This window comes from Primulina tabacum, chromosome 3 (assembly GCF_025594145.1).
Source record: "Primulina tabacum isolate GXHZ01 chromosome 3, ASM2559414v2, whole genome shotgun sequence".
NCBI classification, from domain to species: domain Eukaryota; kingdom Viridiplantae; phylum Streptophyta; class Magnoliopsida; order Lamiales; family Gesneriaceae; genus Primulina; species Primulina tabacum.
The window spans coordinates 46,898,787-46,925,529 of NC_134552.1; the positions used below are offsets into that span (position 1 = coordinate 46,898,787).

Genomic DNA, 26,743 nt, shown 5'->3' on the forward strand with positions numbered 1-26,743 from the left:
GGAACTCAAATTACAAAAGAATGTTATACGGGCGGAGCTTATTGTATTACCAATGCCTGAGTTAGATTTTATTTTGGGCATTGATTGACTCACACTGAATGGGGCTACTGTTGATTTTCGGCGGAGATCGGTATCTATTAGCCCACCCAATGGAAAAGCATTCATCTTTGAGGCTGCACAAAGCAATCAAATGTCAAATATCATTTCATGCTTTCGTGCAAATAAGCTTATTCGAAGAGGCTGTCAAGATTTTCTTGCTAGTATTATATCTGTACCCACTACTGACAGTCGATTGATCGAGGATGTGGAGGTTGTCAAGGACTTTCCCGACGTGTTCCCTGACAATGTTTCTGGTATCCCACCTGAGAGAGAGGTAGAATTTGCTATTGAATTGATTCCTGGTACTGTGTCGATCTCTAAGGCACCGTATCACCTAGCACCTGCCGAGATGAAAGAATTAAAAGAGAAAAATCAAGAGCTGCTAGACAAGGGATTTATTCGCCCCTGTTTCTCTCCATGGGGCGCGCCATTACTATTTGTGAAGAAAAAGGATGGGAGCGTGAGACTGTGCATCGATTGCAGAGAGCTGAATATAGTGGCAGTAAAGAATAAGTATCAATTACCTCCAATCGAATATTTTTTTGATCAATTGCAAGGAGTTTCGGTATTTTCGAAGATCGATTTATGATCTGGATATCACCAGCTGAAAGTAAAAGAGACAGATGTGCACAAGACGTCTTTCAGAACGCGTTATGGAAATTATGAGTTTTTAGTGATGCCTTTTGGATTGACTAATGCTCCTCCGAACTTCATGGATCTCATGAATCGCGTATTTCAACCGTACCTCAATCAGTTTATTATTGTTTTCATCGATGAAATCTTGATCTATTCCAAGAGCCGAGAGGAGCATGGGCAGCACTTGAAGACGACCTTACAATTGTTACGAGATCGGAAATTATATGCAAAGTTCAGCGAGTGCGAGTTTTGGCTAGATAGGGTGGCATTCTTAGGCCACATCGTGTCGAAAGAGGGAGTAGAGGTCGACCCATCTAAGTTTGAGTCAGTCAAGCAGTGGTCAATGCCTAAAAGTGTGATGGAAATCCGCAGTTTCTTGGGTTTAGCTGGCTACTATCGTAAGTTCATCAAGGGTATTTCATCCATTGCAGTACCCTTGACATCTTTGACGAAGAAGAATGCAAAATTTATTTGGGGATTGGAATGTCGAAATAGCTTTGATTAGTTGAAACAGGCACTTACTACCGCGCAAGGTTCTAGCGATGCCGACAGAAAAATGGGAATATGTTTTGTACACCAATTCTTCAAAGCTAGGATTAAGCGCAGTTCTTATGCAGCTTGAGCGAGTCATAGCATATGCGTCTAGACAATTGAAAGTACATGAAAAGAATTATCCGATGCATGATCTTGAGCTTGCAGTAGTCGTATTTGTGTTAAAAATTTGGAGGCACTACTTGTATGGTGAGAAATGTAAGATCTTTACGACCACAAAAGCCTCAAGTATTTCTTCACCCAAAAGAAGCTGAACATGAGACAAAGAAGATGGCTAGAACTTGTTAAGGACTATGACTGCAACATTAGCTATCATCCTAGAAAAACTAATGTAGTGGCGGACGCTTTGAGTAGGAAATGGACTGTCTTGTCCCATTTATCGGTACATAATCCTATACAAGTGGAAATTTAGCGGTTTGATCTTGAATTTTATGCTAGGGAAGAGGCCCTTAATCTCGCTACGTTGACAGTACATTCCACTTTACAAGATAGAATTCGAGCCGGACAATCTAATAATGAGCAACTGCAAAAATGGATACAACGAGATGAATCGAAGGGAAACATGTTATAGTTAGTCGAGGATGGCATTACTAAGTATCGAGGAAGACTATGGGTCCCTAGTGGTGATTCGCTTAGACTTTACATTATGATTGAAACTCACAGTACCCCTTATTCTGTTCATCCTGGAAGTACCATGATGTGCAAGGACTTGCAACTTTTATATTGGAGGCCGAGAATGAAACAATATATTATGAGCTTTGTATCTGAATGCTTGACATGTCAACAACTGAAGGCAGAGCATCAAAGAACAACGGGAATGTTTCGGCCACTTATCATCCCCGAGTGGAAGTGGGAAAACATTAATATGGATTTCATGGTAGGATTGCCAAAGACGGTGAAAGGACTCGATGTCATTTGGGTAATAGTGAACCGTTTTACTAAGTCATCACATTTCCTACCTGTTAAGACGAATTTTTCCATGACACAGTATTCGGAGCTATACATGCGATAGATAGTTAGACCGAATGGGATTCCAGTATCTATAATGTTAGACCGAGACACACGATTCACTTTATCATTTTAGAAGAGTTTACATGCGACGTTAGGAACTAAAATACTATTCAGCACCGCATTTCATCCTCAGATCGACGGTCAGTCTGAGAGAGTCATACATATCTTAGAGGATCTACTCCAAGCATGTGTGATCAATTTCCAAGGGAGTTGGGAAACGAAACTACCTCGAGTGGAGTTTACTTACAACAGCAGCTTTAGAGCCCAAAATCAGTACACGTAAACCCATGCCTTTATTAAATTGTTGAATTATTTATTTAAATTTTTAAAATGATTTTTTTAACGATGCATGATTTATGATTTGCATTATTTTAAATTATTATAAGTTTAATTGATACACGTTAAAATATTTTCTTGAGTTTATGTTTCAAGAATATATTCGATACGGGATCGGGAAAAGAGACAGGTGACGATTTAGGCGATTTATGAAAATGCAGTATTTTATTTCATGCCAAAAAAATGATATTTTAAATGATTTATGAAAGTTTTAGCATTTCAAAGCCTAATTTAATTTATTAGTTGATTTTAAGAGTTTAAGTTCTTCAAAAAAATACTAAGTTGAGTGGTGGGGATTTTATACCTTGTAAATTATTTTATTAAATCTTTTAGTGGAGTCAAATAATTAGATTAGTATTATTTTATACCAAATTATTTAAATAAGCAATGTTTAACCCCTAATTAGTTCCCTACACACACACACACGTTACTCACACACCACACACCATCGGCTGCACACACTTCACACACACATTGTGTTTCATTTCTTTTTGAGAAAGCTAGGGTTCTTGAAATCCTCCAACAGCCACCCTTCCCCTTCGAAAATTTCCAGCAAACTCTCGTTGGTTTATGAGCAAGAATCATGTAGCATCGTCTCCTGGTCATCCCCCGCGATCTACCGCGTCGGTATTCGTCATCTTCAAGAGTTTAATCAACAAAAGCATGTATAATATTTTATTTTTGCATTGATCTTGTTGTAGTAAGTATTTTGATGCGTATTGTATGCAAAATCCATGTATGTTGTGCAAAAGTTTGAGCAAAAATGTTTTGAAACGATTTTGGATCAAAATTTTAGATCTCAAAACCAAGTATGCTGTCATTTCGAGTACTTTGAATTTTCGATTAGCTTTCTGGAAAATCTTTCAACATTTAAAACATAGTAATTTTCGTTACCTTCAATTTGACAGTAAATTCGTAATTTTTGGACAAGAGACGAGTGAGTTATGATAATTCTTGTGTGACTGCTCAAACTGTTCAAAAACGTGTGTTTTGAGGATTTTGGAGTTGCATGTTTCGTTGGAACTGGGCGGCGTCCGAGCGGTAAGATCTTATCGCCTGAGCGCTAGACATTCTGGAAATCTAAAAAAAATGTTTTAATATGTGCAGTAGTCGTCCAAAGGGGATCCAACAAAGCCCTCAACGCTATGTAAGTATGTTCGACGTGCAAAAGAAAATATTTTATGTTTTTGAGTTATGATAATTGTCATGTGACCAATTATGAACGGGTTTAAAAGCTAGAGAATGTGTCCGGGGACCTCTCCACACCGGTAAAGTTTGACTGGGTTTTGATCAGGATTGAAAAGCAGTAAAGTATGATCAGGGACCAATCCACCCGATAAAGTATGACCAGAGATCTTATGTATATGGTAGTGGACATCCCTGCCAGCACAGTATTTTGGTTTAGTCTGATCATGCATTATATATGGGTCACTTGCTTTAAAACATATCTCTACGTAAAATGATGATGACTATGCATGTTTAAGTATGTATGATGCAAGTACGTTTATGAAAATGTTTATGAATCGATGACACGTCTATGGTTATGTAAGTATGTTCAAAGTTAAGTTACGTATGTGCTACTTTAAAATATATGTGATTTATTATACGTTACTTTTTATTCCAAGTTTATACATTTTGAGTCTTTAGACTCAATGGAGTTGATCGATGCAGGTGAGGACGAGTATGAGGAGATGAGAGCCGGGGAACAATGAGCTGACTCGGACTGTTCGGTGGACTAACATGAGTACCGCCTTAGTTTTCAAGGATTTTACTTTTTATGCATGATAAAAAAATTTCTACTTTGATTTATTTTAACAAATTTTAAACAAGTACTTGTTGCAAGTTGTTTACAATTTAAAATATTTGTTAAACATTTTAATTATTTGGCACTTTGAATGAGAATTTCCTATTTAAGAAAAAAATTTATTTTCCGCAAATTTTTAAGTATGTTTAAAAGTACGGTACGTGACAGTTGGTATTAGAGCGGTGTTCTTGTAAGAGGTTATGGCTACTGCCAGTTGCGAGAAGCTCACAAAGTCAAGCCTCATGTCTGTAAGTTTTAAAATTCTTTCATGTAGTAAGCATTAAAGTCATGATTTCAGCATGTACACGTTTAAATTACATGCATCTTATGATATGGATATTACGTACTTGCATTCTTGCATGTTGGTTTACGTGTTGGGTAAATTTTAGAACAGTGTGCCTCCTAAAAGTATTATTGCACGAGGAACAGGTGAAGAGAACAGAGAGGCTCGGGATGAGGAGAGGGCCACTCCTCCTCGCCCACCCCCAGATGTTTAGGCACAGATGCTTGCAGGGATGAATCAGATTTTCGCACAGTTTGCGGGGAACAATTCTGGAGTTGATACCGCGGCGATGCCTAGGCTAGAGGCAGTGTATGAGAGGTTCAGGAGGATGGACCCAAAGGAGTTCTCGGGTACTACTGACCCGATGATAGCTGAGGGATGGATTAAGTCCATAGAGGTGATTTTCGCTTTTATGGAGCTGTAGGATGCAGACAGAGTTAGGTGTGCCACCTTTCTGTTGTCAGAGGACGCTAGGTTATGGTGGAAGAGCACGTCTGTGTCAGTGAATCTGCAGACTCTGCCTTGGGATGGTTTTAAGGAAGCCTTCTACTCCAAGTACTTCACTGAGGAAGTACGCTCCAGACTGACCAGGGAGTTTATGACCTCGCGGTAGGGAGACAAAAGTGTAGCCGAATATGGGAGGAAGTTCGAGAGGGGGTGCCACTTCGTGCCCCTAATTGTGAATGATGACCGGGAGAAGCTGAGGCATTTAATTGATGGTTTACGGCCGATCTTGCACCGTGATGTTAGAGTTGGTCCTACCACCTATACTATTGTCGTGTCGAGAGCCTTAGTGGAAGAGCAGGACTAGAAGGACATCGAGAGTGATAAGCAAGGCAAGAGGCCCTATCTGGCACACCAGCAGCAACCCTCACAGCAGCAGCAACTCAATAGACCTTTCCAGGGGCAGCCGGGAAAGAGGCCATTTCAAGGACCGGCGAAAGGAAAATGTCCTATTCCTCAAAGGCAGGCTCCTCAGAAGCCGGAGTACCCAGTGTGCCCAAAGTGCAGTCGTCAGCACATGGGCCAGTGTTTATGGGGTTCTGGCAAATGCTTCAAGTGCGGAGCCAGCAATCATATGTTGAGGGACTGCCCGCAGTGGAGGCAGCCAACCCATGGGAGAGTGTTTGCCATGCATGCCGACGAGGCGAATCCAGACACAATTCTACTGACTGGTAACCTATTTAATTCAGCACAGTATTTATTGTGGTAATGTATGCTTCAAAATTTTTTCTTGGATATTAGTATGTCGTTTTCGGATTTTGGAGACTTTGGATAGAAATTTCAAACTATGCATGAGGTTAAGATTAGTATTTTGAGGTATAATTTTATGTGTTGTGCTAACGTCCTTCAGGAAACATTTTCATAAAGAAAGTCGCCACGAAGGCTTTGTTAGATTACGGGGCCACCCAATCTTTTATCTCGGAGACGTTCCCTAATTATTTGAATGTCAAGTCCATTGGACCCGACGTGAGCTACTCTATGAAAGTCCCATCAACGGAGGATTTGTCAGCTACTAGCGCTGTCAAAGATATCGATCATGAACTACAAGGCCACCTAGTTTACGCCGACCTGATTGTGTTGTCAATGCCAGAATTTGATGTTATCTTAGGGATGGACTGGTTGAAGAAGAATAGAGTTCTTATTGATTTTCAGAAAAGATAAGTGTTGGTAAGACCGTTGGGCATGGCGCAATTTCTTTTTGAGCCAAACAGGTGGAGAAGTTTCCCTCGCCTGATCTTTTGAATGCAGGCGCGTAAACATATACATAAGGGGTGTCAGACATTCTTGGCTAGTATCATTTCAGCACCTGATGCACCCACCACGTCGATATTTGATGTGTCAGTTGTCAGAGATTTTCCTGACTTTTTCGCAGACGATGTCACAGGCCTTCCACCAGAGAGACAGGTGGAGTTCCCCACTGACCTTGTACCAGGCACTGTGCCTGTCTATAAGGCAACGTACAGGTTGGCTCCAGCAAATATGTTAAAGCTCAAGAAGCAAATCCAGGAGCTCCTAGACAATGAATTCATATGCCTTAGTTTCTCACCATGGGACGTACCAGTGCTATTCGTAAAGAAGAAAGATGGGAGCATGAGGTTGTGTATCGATTACCGAGAATTGAACAAGGTATCGATCAAGAACAAATACACATTACCAAGGATCAAGGACTTATTCGATCACTTGCAGGGAGCTACAGTGTTCTCTAAGATATATCTACGTTCTGGGTATCATCAATTGAAGGTAAAGGATGCAGATGTTCACAAGACAGCCTTCAGAACTATATATAGGCATTACGAGTTCTTAGTGATGCCATTCGGACTGACGAATGCTCCAGCGATTTTTATGGATTTAATGAATCGAGTATTTCAGCCCTACCTAGATCAGTTCATCATAGTATTAATTGACGACATTCTTATATATTCGAAGAGCCACGAAGAGCACAGTCTGCATTTGGGTACAGTTTTGCAAGTCTTGCAAAGTCGCAAGTAGTTTGCAAAATTCAGTAAGTGTGAATTCTGCTTGGAGAAAGTAGCATTTTTGGGACATATTATATCTAGCAGTGGCATTGAGGTGGATCCAGCTAAAGTGACCGTAGTAAAAGAATGGGTTGAGCCGAAGAACGCGTCAGAGATTCGTAGTTTCCTAGGCTTGGTAGGCTACTACAGGAAATTTATTCAGTGGTTTTCTTCGATTGCAGTGCCACTCAATTCTTTGACTAAGAAGAATGCCAAATTTGTATGGGGTGAAGAATGTCAGAAGAGCTTCGATACTATGAAGCAAGCTCTTATCACAACGCAAGTTTAGCCATGCCATTAGGGAAAGGAAATTTTGTGTTATACATAGATGCTTTTAAGATCGGTTTAGGCACAGTTTTGATGCAGCATGGCCGGGTTATAGCATATGCCTCCAGACAGTTGAAGGTGCATGAGAAGAACAACCCGAATCATGATCTCGAGTTAGCTTTCGTTGTCTAGGCGTTGAAGATATGGAGACATTATTTGTACGGAAAAAATACCAGATATTCACTAATCACAAGAGTATCAAGTACTTATTCATGCAGAAAGAGCTGAATATGAGACACGGTGGTTAAAGTTGGTAAGAGACTACTATTATGAAATTAGCTACCATCCAGGGAAAGCTAATGTTGTGGCAGATGCCTTGAGCAAGAAAGTAGTAGTCGTAGCACAGTTTTCAACACAGAGATCTCTTCAATCAGAGATTCAGAGGTTTGGCTTAGAAGCTTATCCTAAGGGCAGAGCTTCCAAGTTATCTAATCTGACAGTTCAGTCTTCTTTGCTAGACCAAATCCGTAGAGGTTAGCCTTCAGATGATCAGCTACATAAATTGAGACTGAAGGATGAAGCCAAGGGTAGTATACTCTACACAGTGTCCGATGGTATTGTGAGGTACAGAGGAAAGATATGGGTGCCTAGTGTAGATTCGATCAGAGAGGATATTTTGACAGAGGCACATACATCTCCGTATTCCATCCATCCAGGAGGTACCAAAATGCACAAGGACTTATAGATATTGTATTGGTGGCCAAGGATGAAGTGAGACATTCGTCGATTTGTGTCTGAGTGTCTCACTTGCCAGCAAGTGAAAGCAGAGCATCAAAGGCCTGCAGGTATGCTTAAACCGCTCCCTATTCCCGAGTGGAAGTAGGAGAATATCACCATGGATTTCGTTGTTGGACTGCCGAGGTCAGTCAGGGGATCTAATGCCATTTGGGTCATAGTGGATCGACTTACTAAATCGGCATACTTCTTACCATTGAAGAAAAATTTCTCCATGACTCAGTATGCAGAGCTCTATATTCGGGAGATATTCAGATTGCATGTGATCCCAATTTCTATTGTGTCTTACAGAGACCTGAAGTTCACATCGTTATTTTGGAAGAGTTTTCATTCAGCTATGGGGACGAAGTTGCAATTCATTACGACATTTCACCCTCAGACAGATGGCCAGTCTGAGAGAGTGATTCAGATATTAGAAGATTTGCTGCGAGCCTGTGTGATCGATTTCCATGAGAATTGGGAATCGAAGCTACCTCTAGTGGAGTTTACCTACAACAACAGTTTTCAATCATCCATAGGTATGGCTCCCTACGAAGCACTGTATGTAAGGAAGTGCAGATCGGCGATTCATTGGGATGAAGTCGGTGAGAGATCAGAACTTGGTCCAAAGATTTTTTTGCAGACTCCAGATGTGGTGGTCAAGATCCGAGACAAGATGAAGACCGCCCAGTGTCGCCAAAAGAGTTATGCTGACAAAAGAAGAAAGGACCTCGAATTTTCCGTAGGAGACCATGTATTCGTGAAGATAGCACCTATGAAGGGTGTTATGAGGTTTGGAAAGAGAGGCAAACTGAGTCCGAGATACATTGGGCCGTTTGAAATCCTTGACAGTTTGGGACACTTGCTTATCGTGTAGCTCTATTGCCAAATATGGCCGGAGTACACAATGTATTCCATGTTTCGATAATGAGGAAGTATATGAAAAATCATTCGCATGTTTTGAGCTATGTGCCATTGCAGCTTGCGCCAGATCTGTCATGAAGAGAGACCGGTCCGAATTCTAGATAGAGAGGAGCGGAGACTCCGGAACAAAGTGACCAAGTTGGTCAAAGTTCAGTGGCTGAATTAATCAGTGGAGGAGGCCACTTGGGAGGCCGAAGCGGATATGAGGAGTCGCTATCCGGAGTTGTTTGGTAAGAGTTAATTTCGAGGATGAAATTTATTTAAGTGAGAATGAATTATAGAGCCCAAAATCAATACACGTAAACCCATGCCTTTATTAAAATTTTGAATTATTTAATTAAAATTTTAAAATTTTTTTTTAACGATCCATGATTTATGATTTTCATTATTTTAAATTATTATATGTTTAATTGATGCATGTTAAAATGTTTTCTTGAGTTTATGTTTAATGCGGATATTCGATATGGGATGGGGAAAAGAGATCGGTGACCCTACACACACAAACGTTACTCACACACCACACACACCATCGACTGCACACACTTCACACACACATTTTGTTTCATTTTTTTGAGAAAGCTAGGGTTCTTGAACTCCTTCAGCAGCCACTCTTCCCCTTCGAAAATTTCCAACAAACTCTCGTTGGTTTTTGAGCAAGAATCGTGTAGCATCGTCTCCCGATTATCCCCCGAGATCTGCCACGTCGGTATTCGTCATCTTCGAGAGTTTAATCAGCAAAGGCATGCATAATATTTTATTTTTGCGTTGATCTTGTCGTATAAGTATTTTGATGTGTATTTTATGCAAAATCCATGTATGTTGTGTAAAAGATTGAGCAAAAATGTTTTGAAATGATTTTGGATCAAAATTTTAGATCTCAAAACCGAGCCTGCTGTCATTTCAAATACTGTGAATTTTTGATCGACTTTTTGGAAAAACTTTCAACATATAAAACGTAGTGCTTTTTGATAACTTTGATTTGAAAGTAAATTCGTAAATTTTGGACAAGAGATGAGTGAGTTATGATCATTCTCGTGTGACTGCTCAAACTGTGCAAAAATATGTTTTTGAGGATTTTTGAGTTGCAGGTTTTGTTGGAACTGGGCAGCGCCCGAGCGGAAAGTTATTACCGCCTGAGCGCCATGACTTCTAGACGGAGCACCAGAAATTATGGAAATATTAAAAATTTTTTTTTACAATGTGTAGTAGTCGTCCAAATGGGAACCAACAAAGCCCTCAACCCTATGTAAGTATGTTCGACGTGCAAAAGAAAATATTTTATGTTTTTAAGGTATGCTAATTGTCTTGTGACAAATTATGAACAGGTTTGGAAGCCGGAGAACGTGTCTGGGGACCTCTCTACCACGGTAAAGTTTAACCGGGTTTTGATCAGGATTGAAAAGCGGTAAAGTATGATCAGTGACCAATCCACCCGGTAAAGTATGACCGGGGATCTTATGTATGTGGTAGTGGACATCCTTGCCAGCCCAGTACTGTGGTTTAGTCTGATCAGGATCATTATGTATGGGTCACTTGCTTTGAAACATATCTCTACGCGAAATGATGATGACTATGCATGTTTAAGTATGTATAATGCAAGTATGTTTATGAAAATGTTTATGAATCGATGGCATGTCTATAGTTATGTAAGTATGTTCAAAGTTGAGTTACGTATGTGCTACTTTAAAATACATGTAGTTTTATTATACATTACTTGTTATTCTAAGTTTATACATGTTGAGTTTTTAGAATTTCTAGACTTGATCAATGCAAGTGAGGACGAGCATGAGTAGACGGGAGGCGGGGATCAGTGAGCTGACTCGACCTGTGCGGTGGACTAACCCGAGGACCGCCTTAGTTTTCAAGGATTTTACTTTTTATGCATGATAAAATTGTTCACTCTGATTTATTTTAACGAATTTTAAACAAGTACATGTTGCAAGTTTTTTACGATTTCAAATATTTGTTCAAGCATTTTAATTATTTGGCACTATGAATTAGAATTTCTTATTTAAGAAAAATTTTTATTTTCCGCATATTTTTAAGTATGTTTAAAAGTACGGTACGTGACAACACCTATTAGTCATCTATAGGTATGGCTCCATACGAGGAAATCTATAAAAAGAAATGTATATCTCCCATCCATTGGGACGAGGTAAGAGAAATGGCTACGATGGGACCCGAGATAGTTCAACACACCGCAAAAATGGTCGCCAAAATCCGAGATAGAATGAAAACTACTTAGAATCGGCAGAAGAGCTTCGCAGACAAAAGAAGACGAGATCTCGAGTTTGCAGTAGGTGATCATGTGTTTATAAAGATAGCACCTATGAAGGGTATTATAAGATTTGGTAAGAAAGAAAAACTTAGTACAAGATTCGTTGGACCATTTGAGATACTCGAAAGAGTGGGAGTATTAGCATATCAAGGTGGTCAAGGTAAAATGACAAAATCACTCGGAGGAAGAATCCACTTGGGAGATTGAGTCAGAGATGAGGAGTCGTATTCCCAGAACTTTTTGGTAAGTCTTAATTTCGAGGGCAAAATTTTATTTAAGGAGGGGGAAGGGAGGATTTGTAACGTCCAAAAGTCAAACCACGTAAACCACATGCATGCAAACGATTCAAATTGCTTACTTGATTTATTTAATTGATTTTAAATACTTACATGATGCATACTATATGATTAAGGGTCTAATTGCATGATTTTATGAAAACTGTAGATTTTATTCGAATATTCGATAATAGGCTGGGGAAAGGAGACTTTTGACGATCAAGATAAAAATAAATATTTTTCCATAAATATTTTCAATGCATATTAATATGATTAAATTTTTCTAAAAATGGTGGAGTTAAAATTATTTTACGAGATGAACTTGATTATATCCGGGAAGCCGGTTTTGGGCAAATGAAGGACTTTTAAAAGATCAAAGTATTATTTTTGAAAACTAATTTTTTTAAACCTTTATTTTTCAATTAAATATGTGTTATTGGGCCTAATTTGTAGAGCCCAAATTCAGTACATGTAAAACCCATGAATTTATTTATATTGTTAAATTATTTAATTAAGTTTAAAATGATTTTTAGTGATGCATGATTTATGAAATTACATTATTTTAAATTATTTATGGTTATGTGATGCACGATAAAATGTTTTCTCGAGTTTAATGTTTCAGGCGATTATTCGATGCGGGATCGATGAAAAGAGACCGAGGACGATTTTGACAATTTTATAATGTGGTATTTTATTTTAAGTTAGAAAGAGTCATTTTAAATGATTTATTAAGTTTTAGCATTTTCAAAGCCTAATTTATTTTTTTAGTGATTTTAAGATTTTTAAAGCCTTTAAAGTCTAGCAAGTGCGTATTTTATTTTAATTAAGAGATTTGTTGAGGTTAGTATGGATTAACTTGTTAATTAGCATTTTTAATTAGTTAATTAAGCAATAATTTTCTCCTAATTAACACACACACACGTGACCACACCTACACACACTCGGACACACACACACCTACACTCACCCCTTCATTTTTCATTGTTTCATTTCTTATTTTTGAGAGAAACCTTAGGATTCTAAAAGCTATAGCATCCGCCTCCATTTTCCTTCATTTTTACAACAATTTTCGTTGGGTTTCTTCAAGAAAATCATGCCACGTTCGTCTTGGATCGTCCCTCGCATCATCCCCGCTTTGGTATCGTCGTTTCGGTAACTTTAAAAATCAAAAGACATGTATATTCTTTCGTTTTTGCATCGATCTTGTCATAGTAATAATTTTGATGTTTACTATATGAAAAATATGTGTATATTATGCAAAAGTTTGAGCAAAAATGGTTGGATCGCTTTTGAAATGATTTTTGGATCTCAAAACTCGAAATTTGCTGTCATTTTAAATACTACGATTTTTTGGTCGATTTTCTGGAAAAACTTTCAACATATAAATCGTAGAAATTTTTGATACCTTCGATTTGACAGTAAATTTGAAATATTTGCATGAGAAATGAGCGTGTTATGATGGTTTTCGTGGGACTGCTCAAACTGCGATTTTCTGAAAATTCGTTCTTGAAGTTTTATTGTTGCAAGCTTCGTTGGGGATCAACGGGTGATTGCTGCTGTGTTTAAGTATGTTGAGTATGATGTTGGGATGGTTTTTGGTGTGTCGGTTCGCGTCGATGGGCACTTTATTGCGTTAGAAGTCGTAGGATGCGTTTTGGTGTCAAAATGTCGTGTTTACGGGTTGTGTTGCGTTGTTTGGAGTGCGTCGTCATTTTGGGACTTTGTATGGGTTTGAGTTAATGCCGTAGCATCCTAGTATGGGTCTCAAGGCGTTGGTTCATGGCCCGTATGATCGAGTTAGGAGGAATAAGCCTTAAGTGTAGTGTTTCTCCGTTGGTTTACAATTCCAACATGTACACGGACCTTTAGCCAGAACCTGACACGGGGTCGTGCCCTTGTTTCCTTCTAAATGCAAAATTCCAGCATCTACCCGGACCCTAAGGCGGGATTTGTGTCCTCCTTAAAAAATTTTTTTTTTTAGGATTATTTTGGGGTTTGATGTCATAATTTAGTACGATGATTAAAAGAGGTCAAGTCCCGAAAGATTTAGAACGTCATAAGGAAATTTGTCATTTTGGGTGTGAGCATGACAAATTCATCTAAGTTATGAAAGATAAGTGTTTGAACTCATGTTAGTACGAGCAACAGTGGACCCAAGCGAGATCAAATGAATCCCTCAACGCCAAGTAAGTATGTTCGACGTGCAAAAGAAAATATTTTAAGTTTTTAAGGTATGCTAAATGTCTTGTGACCAATTATGAACGGGTTTGGAAGCCGGAGAACGTGTCCGGGGACCTCTCCAACTACGAACAGGTTTGGAAGTCGGTGAACGTGGCGGAGGAATTCTCCACCCCGGCAATGCATGACCGGGTTTAGATCAGGATTGGAAAGCGGTAAAGCATGACCAGGGATCAATCCACCCAGTAAAGCATGACCGGGGATCTCATGTATGTGGCATTGGATTTTTCCAGTCAGCCCAGTATTGTGGTTTAGTCTGATCAGGCGCATTTATGTATGGGTTACTTGTTTTGAAACATATCTCTACGCAAAATGATGAAGTTTATGCATGTTCAAGTATGTATGTATGTCTTTGAAAAGATTTACGTTGATGGCACGTCTATGTTTATGTTATTATGTTGAAGTTTCAAGTATGTACGCTTTACTTTAAAGATGCATGTGGTTTTATTACGTATTACTTGTTATATCCAGTTTATACGTGTTGAGTCTTTAGACTCACTAGACTTGATCGATACAGGTGAAGATGACTTTGAGGAGACGAGGGGTGGGGATCAATGGGGTGGCTTGGACTGCGCAGGAGGCTAAACCCGAGGACCGCCCATGTTTTTATGAATACTTTTATGCATGTTGTTTCAAAAACTCTGATTTTGATGAAGTGGTTTATGATGTTTAAACGATTATTACTTTTGGCAAACTTGGTTGTGGTTGTTTTCATTGCAAATTTTTTTAGACGAGCAAGTTATTTTAATGCAAATTTGAAAGTTTATTTTGTATTTAAGAAAATTTTGATTTTTCCGCAAATTTTAATATAGTTAAAAGTACGGCACGTTACATAATTTACCTAAGATTAGTAGGCCAAATTACTCCTAAACTCAAAGGCCCAAAATCTAAGCCCATTAACATGCAAATTAAAATCTATAAATGAAACCTAGGGTTTATTAGTGGCCATTCCTCTGAAATCGCACACACACAACACACACAATAATTTGAAACTTTGAGGAGGATAAAACAAGGATTCCTCGTCACCAGTTCGTCCTTCTTCGGGCCCCATGCCAACTATCATATATTCGAGCGTTCTAGAATGTAAATGCATGTTTCTAAACTCCTTTGACATATCATTCAAACTATATTATGGTTGTTTTGTATATTTTTGCATGAAAAATACTTATGCACAATTTGTTTAATGATAGAACAATTATTTCCAACGTTTTGACGATTTTACGTTTGTTTGAAAAACTTTATGATTTCCAAGGTTTTGCTGCCAACATAGGATGTTTAATGCATGGAATATAGATGATTTAAGGTGGAAACGAGGGCCGAGCATGTGAGGGATGTGCATGTGAAGGGCCGCGACCTAGGGTTTCATGAGGGTTAAGGCTATGGCTTGGTGCATGGCTGCGTGCGGCTGGGCCGGGGCTTGGGCAAGTGCTTGTGCTAGACGTGGTTCAGAGTTGGGAAGAGTCCTAGCATGGCTAGGACTCAAGAGCAGCCGGTAGAGAAGAGTCCTTCACCGCAAGGACTCTTCCCAAGCACGCATAGGTGCGATTCAAAGGGAGCGGTCCGTGGCTTGGTTGGGGTGGTCTAGGATAGTCCAGTAGGGTCTAGGGAGGATTTCCTGGGGTCAGGGTTCGGGCTGGGTGGCTTGGTCCATGATGGCTTGATGATAGTAGGCGAGAAATCGCGCGGCTAGTGAGCTAATCGCGCATGGGCTCTTGCGTGGGCTGGTCTAGGAGGTTTCTACGAAAGTCCAGGAGAGCGTTGGTCAAGGACTGGTCAAGGGTGGCTCGTGGTGGCTCATGGTTTGAGTGAGGCCGAGAGTCTTAGTGAGCTAGGGTTCGAGTTTTTGGGATAGGAAAAGAAGGGGTTCGAACCATGGTCCTCACTATGGTAGTTTTGGTATAAAACTTTATATTTAAAGTTTGGGAATAAAATATTAAATTTGGGATCAGTTCGAGATTAAAACGCTTTACGGTTTAGTAATTAAGGAATTAAATCAAATTGCTCAAGCTTACATTAAATAAAAATATTAGAAGTTTAATTTAAGTTTAAATAAATATTTGGGATAATCTCGAGTAAATAAAAGTGAGAAAAACTCAAAATCGAGAAATTTTGGGTCTAGGGGCAAAACGGTCATTTTACACTTAATTAGTACAAAAAGGGTTGGCAGTGTCCCGAAGAATCATAATGAATGCTAAATGATATTTTAAAACATTTATGATGAAAAAAGGAGATTTTATGAGGTATGGTAAAGCTTTGCTATTTTTACTGTTAAAAATGCTATTTTACAATTGTGGAAAGGACACGATGTTATATGATTAAAAAGAAAAATATCTTGAAAGATGCGAATTGATTGTTATAAAAAGGATATCATATATATGATTTTTGGGAATATGGTGAGAGAGAAGGCCCAGAGGGAGCCCGTTTACTGGAGAAGCCCAGAGGGAGCCCAACGATCGTATTTCTATTTCATGTCGGTGCCTAGTGCCCGTCCCCATGCGCAATGGTGAACTAAGACTAATCAATCGACCAGAGGATACATCTAGTCACGCTCAAGGATCAAACTTCACCCAAATTAACAAATGATTGAAAGCTTTACGATTTGACGATTCATGATCAAATTATGCAAATTTATGCTAGCTTATTTTGATTAAAAGTATGATTTTAATGCATATGCTTGTATATGTATTATTTGTTACCCATGTTCAAAACATGCTGAATCATTATACTTACTAGGTTTGAATGTTTCAGGTGAGGATAAGATTAAGGGAGGTGCTAACGCTTGAGTAGATTGAGTCTGGCAGTACACTCCCGGGAGATATTATTTTCAGCATTAGCTTGATAATGGAAGTTTTGAAATTAAGATTTTGTAAATGATTTATTAGAGATTTTATGCTTTATTTTTATGTTAGTTGATCTTGTTAAAGATCGACGTAATATTTTTGGTTAATTAACGAGTCAGGGATTTTTATGAACTTTGAATTTTTAGATGTTAAATTAAGTTTTTGGATTATGAAGTTGTGAAGTTATTTTTAAAGAAGAATTTCGAAATTTGAGGTTCTTTTTTAAAAAAATTATTAAGAATTTAAAGTTAAAAAGTAGTGGACGTTTCAATGAGGGTCTGGTCTCGTTGGTTAGGGGCTAGGATCGAAGAACATGCCATTGGTTGAGGCTAGGGTTTCGATAGAAAGGTGCAGAAATTTCCAGCAGCTTTCTAGGTTATTCTATGGGTTCTAAATGACTTGATTTGGGTTGCATAGGGTATGGTTGGGTGTGGTTAAGCTATGGTTAAAGTTTGGTAAAATTTGGTTAAGATCCAGGTTAAAACTGGGACTTTTGTCCAAGTTTTAAAACGAATTACGAAATTAGTCGAGTAACTTAAGTTTACATTTAAGAAATGTTTATTGGTGTATTTTAAGGTGTTATGGTAAGTTTGGATGAATTCGGATCGTCGTTTTAAAGTTCGAGCGTAAAATGGTCAAGTTAGGGTTTCAGGGGCAAAATGGTCATTTCGCACTGAATTACGTTAGCAGCCCTCGCAGTGTCCTGAATGCAGCAAAAAATGTTAAAATATATATTTTGAAAGGTTATGGAATTTTATGATAAAAATTGTAAAATGTTAAAGAATAAGTTGCATGTTTGGTTTCAAGAAAATGTTATATGCATGAATTTTTATAAGTGATTCATATGATAAAATATTTTGAAGGAGGTGATTTGATTGTGACTAATACGAATACAAAATGACACGATGACATGTAAGACCGATGTTCAGTTGACGATTGAGAGTGTCAGTTGATGTCCGCGCCGCCTGGTGCCATGGTAATACGTAAGATCGATCAATCGACAAACAATTGATACGAAAGTCACAATTAATTATCTGAATTCACCCAAGAGGAAAACATATATGTATATATGATGAAAGGAAAATTTTTCGATGAAAGGAAAAATATATGATGAAAGAAAATGTTAAAGTTTATGCATGTCATGAAAAAACTATTTTATTAAAAGTATTTTCACTGTTGCAAGTGGATGTATACGTATTACTTGTTACTATGGTTAAGGCTTGCCGGGTCAATAGACTCACTAGGTGTGAATGATGCAGGTGATGAATTTGATGTTGACACAGGAGGGTCGAATGGCTAAACTGGCTGGGCAGATGGTGCACTAACCCGAGGACCTATGCATTGCTAGTTTTTTCGCACTGTTATGATTTTAAATTACTTTAAAGATGTTGATGAATTTTGGTAGTAAGAGTGGTTTTTGAGAGGATTATGGCGTTATGCTATTTTTGAAAAACTCCAGTTTTAGGTTTGGTTGGAAATTTACGGTTTTTTGACTTATATTGCAGTTTTGGGATTTTGAGTAAAAAAATGCTAAGTTTTTTTAATGGTGCAGAAAATATATATAGGTTCGGCCGAGGGGTATTAAAAAAAAAATTCTAGTATATTTTAAAGAAAAAGAGTTAGAGACGTTTCACGAACCGTCCATCTCCGTCAACCAATATCATCTTAGTCTTCTTCACTTTTTATCTATGATAACTATGAAAGCCCAACAAATTATTATGGAAATAACAAGTATCATAAAAAAAAATATAGAGAGGAGTGTTGAGATATCGAATTCTCGCACCCAAGACGTAGCGGAAGTTTAAAATTTTTTCTCGACAATCGAAATGGCTTGGACGTTATGTCACTACAAAAAAAACGGAAAAAGAACGGTTTTCCATCGTTGTCGTAGGTCAAATAAAACCGTTGTTAAAGGCTCTGTGGTTAAAGGATGTGCTCAAAGACAACAGTGAAAAATCGTTGTCGTAGCTACAATTTCCGACGGTTTTTAAAAAACCGTCGCAAATTACATAGCGATGGAAATCATGCAAAATCGTCGCTAAAATTAGCGACGGTATTCATTAGCGATGGTTTAGTAAACTGTCGCTAATTTTAGCGACAGTTTTTTTATAAAGTTCGTCGCTAATTTTAGCGACGGTTTGGCATGATTTTTGTCGCTAAATTTTTCAGTAAAATAAAACAAATTACTTTTAATAATTTAATAAATTTAAAAAAACTTACAATCTTACTATGCTAACAATATTGTAAATCTTAACTTACATTTAAAAATTTACCAAAAATTAAAACGAAAAAATTTACCTTAAATCGAATCCAAAATCGTGTGAGAGAAAAAAATTTTAAATGTTGTGAAGTGGTATGGAGGAAAATGGACCGAAAACGCGGATATTTATAGACAGTTTGCGACAGTTTTTAGCGACTGTAATTTCATAAACCGTCGTTATTAACGACAGTTAAACAAACACCGTCACTATTAGCGACATTTTTTATAACCATCACTATTAGCGACTGTTAATAAAACCGTCGCTTATTTATGAAACCGTCGTTAATTTAAAACTTGCAATGGTTTTTCTTAAAATCGTCGCTTAATTTAAAAATTGCGACGGTTTTGCTTAAAATCGTTGCTAAAGTTAGCGACGGTTATACCAAACCGTCGAAATTTTTAAAAGCCTCGCTAAATTTAGCGACGGTTTTGCAAAATTTAATATTAACTACAAATTTTATTAATTTTTTTTTGAAGATAACGGTTTTTGTAAACCATTGTCTTTTTTTATTGTTTTATTGTCTTTTACCATATAAAACGATAAAAAAAGACAGTGGTTTACAAAAGCCGTTGTCGTAGAACTAAAAAAACCAACTGAAAGACAACGGTTTAAACAAACCGTTGTCTTTGACCCTTTACAAAACACATATAGACAGCGGTTTATAAAAACCGTTGTCGTAGCCCAAAAAAACGCTCATAGACAACGGTTTTTAAAAACCGATGTCGTAGATATATCAAAGACAACAGTTTTAAAGAGACTGTTGTCTATGAGCGGAATTTTTTAGGCCGCGACAACGATTTTTGTTGAAACTGTTGTTAAAAATAAAAACACAATGTTTTAATAAAAACTGTTGTCTTTGATGTGTTGTTGAATGTGTATTTTCTTGTAGTGTGTGTTGAAAGACCTTTCATAGGGTGTATGAATTTTATAACTGCGTGTATTATATGATGGACTTCAAACTATTCCGGGTTTTAAGCGGATACTTGTAATCCGTAAGAACGAAGCTCTGGTTTTTTATCTTCTAATCAGGTCCATGATCAGAAGCTATGTTCCTCGTTTGGGTTGCACTAGAAATCGCAAGCGATTTGTTCATTGAGACTATAGCTTCCAAATTTTCAAAATCCGAAGATGGTGCAGTGACGACGGCGCGATAGTGGAAGGAATTCACTTGGCCGAAATTTTCACCAAGCTTTTTGAATTGGCCGAGAGCCTTTTCAAAGTTGTGGAAATTAATTGATTCTTAATCAATTGTTATTGATGCTAATTAAGTTAATCCAAAATAGATTGCATACCTTGATTTGTTTCCAATTCAACATGGTCGTGAATTTCGATTCAAGGAGAGATGAAAGCTTTGTTGTGTATTTTGTGTGCAATAGTTTCGTTAATGATTTATGGCCCCTCATGATGTTTATATAGAGTGAGACTACTAATCCGATTAAGAGTCCTTCTCCTACAAAGACTCCTAGTCCTTGTGGTACTAGAACTCTATATTCCATTATATTCAAACTCTCATATAATTAATATACATATATATTAAATTAAATAAGCATTATTTAATTTATAAAATTAACTCATTGGTTAATTTAATTCTAGACCATTTATGAGAGTTTGTGCAAGTTGGTAGTCACTACTAATAGCACAATCATTTAATCAGTAAATTCTCAATTCACTAAATAAATGATTCCGAACTCATTTTAACCCGAGCGACAATATGAGAGCGCCGATGTATCAAAGATACATAAAATGAAAATGAAAATTTCGAAGATAAAAATTTTCACTTACCATATTGGGCAACTGCCAGTTTAGTGAACTCCTTCACCAAACATGCAGTTCCATTCTCATTCCTTAATTAGCAATTAAGCTAACTTCCATTTCTTCTATCCGTTGGAGGCAGCTTATAAACTTCTTTATAAGCTTTCGTTTGATCTTCATTAAACTGCAAGTCGCCAAATTCAACTCCTTGAATTTTGACTTTCTCAACGAGAACACATAATCCGATACTTGTCTAACCCTCAATGGTTCAGGGATATAGCTAGTCATGAGTTCACATTTCCATGTGATTCAAAATAACATTTATTTTTATTCGGGCTTATCCTAGTTAGCTCCATTCTTTTTCATCAACACCTTGATAAAAAATGTCAGAACTCATTTCTGATTGGAACCATCGGGTCATGGTAAGAGCGTCTATTAGCATCGCCCCATGATCTCCTAAGTATCATTGATAGTGCCTACAAGAAATATAGTCATGGTTAGCGCACATTACGGTACCTTCAACATATATATAACGATCGAATCTACAACCATATGTATATCGAGAGTTGCACATAAATTCGATAATGATGTGATTTATCTTTGAGTACTAATAGTGACATGGTATGTGTAACTAGAAAACACATTTTCCTAAAGCACATTTCATTCTCTACCATAGACTCCTTGCAGTGTTAGCTCATTAGATCACATAAGATATCTTCACACGTAGTTAAACGAAGAATCCTCGACTACAATGCATTTGCTCCTATGTATTTCAAAACTATACCCAAACTCGCCACCTGATAACCCTCAATGGAGTCAGTAAATGAATCAAAATGAATGCTAGTGCGTATAGCCCATACATTGTCTTGAGTCAAAGGACTAATGGTGTACAACTATAGCTGCGGACTATTTCAATCGATAAGTGAGTACCACTTGTACAGTCCGAAGGAGGGTTGTTCAGTGCATCATCATATGATCACCCATCCGTGTGAATGGACATTTCTATACCCTTGTCAATGAAACATGGCGTTTACATTACAAATGCTATTCTCGAGTTCGAGCGACCTTTATCCTTGTTTTAGGCGATCGATTCGACTAGGAATAAGTTTAGAATATACGGTACACTTCCTAATGAATTTCATGATCTTACGTTGATAGGCAGACCTCATGGTACCTATTGTATATTCAAGGACTTATTTATGCAGCTTGTAGGGTAGACAGATAAAGTATAAGGCCATAATTGAATAAAATCGTTAAATGTTATTAAAATAAAAATTGTTTTAAAGTAGAGTCAATGAAGCCCAAGCCACAAGTTGTCTTGTTGGGCACCTTCTAACAATCTCCCACTTGCCTTATAGCCAATTACCCATAGATCTAAAACCCATTGCAAAGCGATGCTTCTCAAAAAATGGTCCTGGCAGGCTTCATCTGTGGATCAACAACGTTGTCTACGGAGGCGACTCTCTCTACCGATGTGTCTCCTCTTCCCACAATCTCCTGGATTATGTGGAACTTCTTCAGCATATGCTTGGATCACTGACGAGACCTCGGTTTTTTTGCTTGCGCAACAGAACCGGTGTTGTCATAGCAGACCGAGACCTGTTTGAGGAATGACACCCAACTCTTGGATGAAATTCCTCATCCAAACACCTTTTTTTGCTGCAGTCGATGCAGCTATGTATTTGGCCTCAATGGTTGAATCCACTGCGGTGTCTTGCTTGGAACTCTTCGAAGAGACAACACCACCATTGAGCTTGAATACAAATCCAGAGGTTGATTTCGAATCATCCACATCTGATTGGAAGCTTGAATCAGTGTAACCTTCAAATTTTAATTCTTCACTCCCGTAAACCAAGAACAAATTCTTAGTTCTTCTCAAGTACTTAAGAATTTGTTTTACGGCTATCTAATGCAATGGACCCAGATTCGACTGATATGTTCTTGCAACGCTCAGTGCATATGTAATAACAGGTCAAGCAGATATCATATCATATATATTATGTCTTATAGCAGACGCATATGGAATGCGGCTCGTAGTTTCTATATCTTCATCAGTCAGGGCACATACACTTGGATAGTCACACCATGAGACATTGGGAGAGAGACATTGGGAGATATCCTCTGTTGGGCTCGTCCATAGAGAATCTCCTCAGTATGATATCGATATGTGTGAATTGAAAGAGCCCTAAATTCTTCTTTGATCTATCCCTATAGATTTGTATTCCTAATACATATAATGCTTCACCTATATCCTTCGTGAAGAACTTACCAGCTAACCATACTTTAGTAGACTGCAACATTCTTAAATCATTTCCAATGAATAGTATGTCATCAAAATAAAACAAAAGGAATGTTATTGCATTCCCATTAACCTTTTTGTACACACAAGGTTCCTCGGTCAAAATATCCTCCAGACTTGTATTTCAATAAAAGGAATGTTACTACACTCCCACTTGTATCTTAGTCAAAATATCCTTCAGACTCGTATTTCAATATATCCTTCAGACAAGGTTCCTAATACATATGATGCTTCACCTATAACCAGGAATGTTACTGCACTCCTTTCCTACCTCTTTGAGTATATCCTTCAGACTTGTACTTCATTGAATACACGTACCCATACCTCGAATGGTCATCAGTAAAGGTAATGAGGTAGTATTGACCATATTTCGTGCTAACACTTAGCAGGCCACGCACATCTGTATGGATCAAATCCAACAGATTATGTTCACGTTCCACTTTTGTAGGAAAGGAGCTTTGGTCATCTTTCCTTTCATACTTCACTCACATGTCTCTAGATAGTTTATATCTGACAAGTCAAACATGCCCTCTCCCACCAGATTGTGTATCCTTCTTTGGAAAATATGTCCTAGCCTAACGTGTCACAAATGTGTTTGGTTTAGACTAGCTTGTTTTCTTTTGTTTATTGTTGAAATCGTGTTTACTTGGGCATTCACTGGAAGGCCCTAAAATATATTATCCGGTAATTTGACATACTTAGAATAATTATTGAGTTGTAAATTAAAATAATTATATATGCAAAATATATTTAAAAAGTGTGTTAAAAAATATGTATTTGAGATTATCAGAGTAATACGATATAAAATACATTCGATATTTTTAGTAACACACGAGAGAAAAATAAATTCAAAACCGGGCTAAAAGGTCATGAGTTACTATTTTTAGTAACTAATTAATATTAAAATACATACAATACACACACCTTACCATCTATAGGAAAGGGAAAGGAAAGAAGAAAGAATAAAACTTTTCCCCCAATCGAGTTCCGTCACCATTGTAGCAGCCGCCGTACAATTGCCATAACTTCTCCGTCCAATGTCAAAACTCAAAATTATTGAAGTGTTGTGTTCCTAACATCCTAAGCTTCGATTCAAGCCATAAATCATTAATTTTGAGGAAGTATTCAGCTGGATCAAAGCTGCTGTTTTTCACCTCGTTTTTGCACAGCTCCTTGTCCAATTCAGTGAGCTTTTGGCTTCGATTTCTTTGATGAATAATGATATATAACGATAATTTTTAGTTATGACCTAAATAGAACTTGTATTTCTTTGTGTTTTTGTCCTTGGCAACTAGAATAATCGAATTCCTGTTAGCAATGAATTTGATATGACTTTTCTACCAAAATGTGTCAAAACCACATTATGTGTTTGGGGTGTGTAGCAAATCTACTGTATTTTGGGAAGATAACCTTTGCGCATTAGGATTCTGTACTTTTGGTTCAAATGAAAGTTCTAGATATGAGTTATCTCTGAAATACGAATAGAATCATTTAATTATATTAAATATTGAGAGAGTTATGTCTATTTATTGACGCTGATTTGCTGCTAGAAATCTGTCTGAGAACAGATGAATCCATTGTGTCTAATTAAATTCTGATAATTCGCGATATCTTTTTCTGTTGATTCTTATTTTTTTCGTATCATGGATCTTGGTTCGCGCTTTATGGAACTTCCACTATAAAAAAATCCAATCCCGCAAAGGACACAAACGATTGAGAATTTGAATATTTTTTCAATTGGAAAAACTTAGATATTTGATTTTTCTTCATTTCCAATTGGCAGGTATTGATATTAGTCAACAATGAGTGAGATATGAATTTTATGCTCTTAAAGATTGAATATTGAACTGCAAGATAATGTAGTTTCATCGTTTCTGTTTTGGGCATTTAATTGTGTCGAGATGATCAAAGTTCTTATTGATTTCTTCCGATTAAATGTGGTATCATTCAGCTTATTGTTATGTGTTTTAGGCCGAGGAACTTTAAAGCTGTTCATCGATCGTCGTTTGTTGGTATATGTATGTTACAGTTTGGCAACATACAACGTTAACACTTAAATTATAATTTTAGAATATTTATGTGTTGTTATTGTTATTTTGTGATTTTGTGAATTGTTTGAGTTGTTAAATGCCTTATTGAGTTATACGTTCAGTTATATGGCATTTAGTCTAGGGCATAATGTCATGACATACATCTTGAGCCCATTGTTCTTGTTGACCAGTTACCGTTATTCATTTTTATTCGGCACTAGTTGTTGTATAACTCAGGATTAGGGTGTTGCTGATAGGCCTATATTGATACACCTGAAATCGTAGTTAAGATTGATCAATCCTGTTGTTAGTGCAGCCCTCTGGATGAGCGCTGGGATTGTGATATCCAGTTCTGGTTGTTTGTTCCGTTCCTGTTATATATCATTACAGCTGTATGGAGGTAGATTTGGAGGTGTTGATTAGCACAGCCTGACATACCTTGCATACTTAGTAGGGCTGTTTAGCTGCATGACAATGTAGCTCCCCTGTATGTTGCTCGAATAACTTTATTCATGGGGGTGTTGATTAGCACAGCCTGACATACCTTGCATTTTAAAGTATTTTAAACCATTTTTCCGCTGCATATTTAATTAAATCATATTTGTTTGATAATTAAACGTAATTTAAGTTATTAGGCCTCACATCATGGTATCCGAGCGTAATCTGGGATACGTTCGATCTAGAGTCTAGGACATTCGAGTCTCGACACTAAAATATTTGTTGTGCTTGTGTGTTACTACTTGCCAGCATGTTTATGTGTCTATGTGTTATGTTTCTTTCGTTCTATTTATCGTTTGTCACATGTTATAGAATAGAAGGAGCAAGTGAAAATAATTCTGGTAGAGTTCGTGGATGTGGTCGTGGTAGACCTCGTACTATTGTTAATGATGAGGATGTTACTCAAGCTGCTGGTCAATTAGAGCATCTTAGAATTGATGAGTTAGTTGCCCGTTGCATCCACCTCGATTTAGTGGCACCGAAGGATCAGAAAAAGCTGAATTGTGGGTTGTTGACATTGAGAATTTTTATGAGTTGATTGAGTATCCACCGACGTCGACTAAAGTTAGTTCTCCATCAGTTGAGAGACCGTGCTAAGATGTGGTGGGCTACTATTTTGATGACTCTAAAGTATCAGAGGATTTTTCCGTCTTGGGACATTTTCAAGTTGAAATTCCGAGAGAATTACTGTCCACCATCATTCTATAGTTCCAAGGCTTCTGAATTTGACAATCTCAAACAAGTTGATATGTCTATTGAGGAGTATGCTGATACCTTCTGCGCTATGTGTTGAGATATGCTCCTCACGTTGCTGCCAGTCAGGGCACGCTTGTTGAGAGTTTCGTTGAGGGACTGAATGTGTAACGTCTACCGTTTTAAAAGTGAGAAAATATTTATATATTTATTTTTTTATAAGCTCACATTTTGAAATTAAGCATTTAAATAAATTGCATGCATGTAGTCCTACTTAAAAATACCATTTAAAAATAATCATAAGTAATTGCCAATAAAATATAATGGAGCAAAAACGAGTAAAAATCCTAACATCAAACAATAAATTAAAATAG

General features: G+C 37.5%; 1 protein-coding gene across 1 annotated transcript; it reads left to right on the forward strand.

Annotated features, from left to right (window-relative positions):
• The first annotated feature begins 5,742 nt into the window (after positions 1-5,742).
• Positions 5,743-26,214, forward strand: LOC142538745 (uncharacterized). Its single transcript, XM_075644044.1, has 4 exons — positions 5,743-5,896; positions 6,076-6,359; positions 6,474-6,688; positions 25,989-26,214. The coding sequence occupies exons 1-4, from the start codon at positions 5,743-5,745 to the stop codon at positions 26,212-26,214; spliced, it is 879 nt and encodes a 292-aa protein (XP_075500159.1).
• Positions 26,215-26,743: the final 529 nt, after the last annotated feature.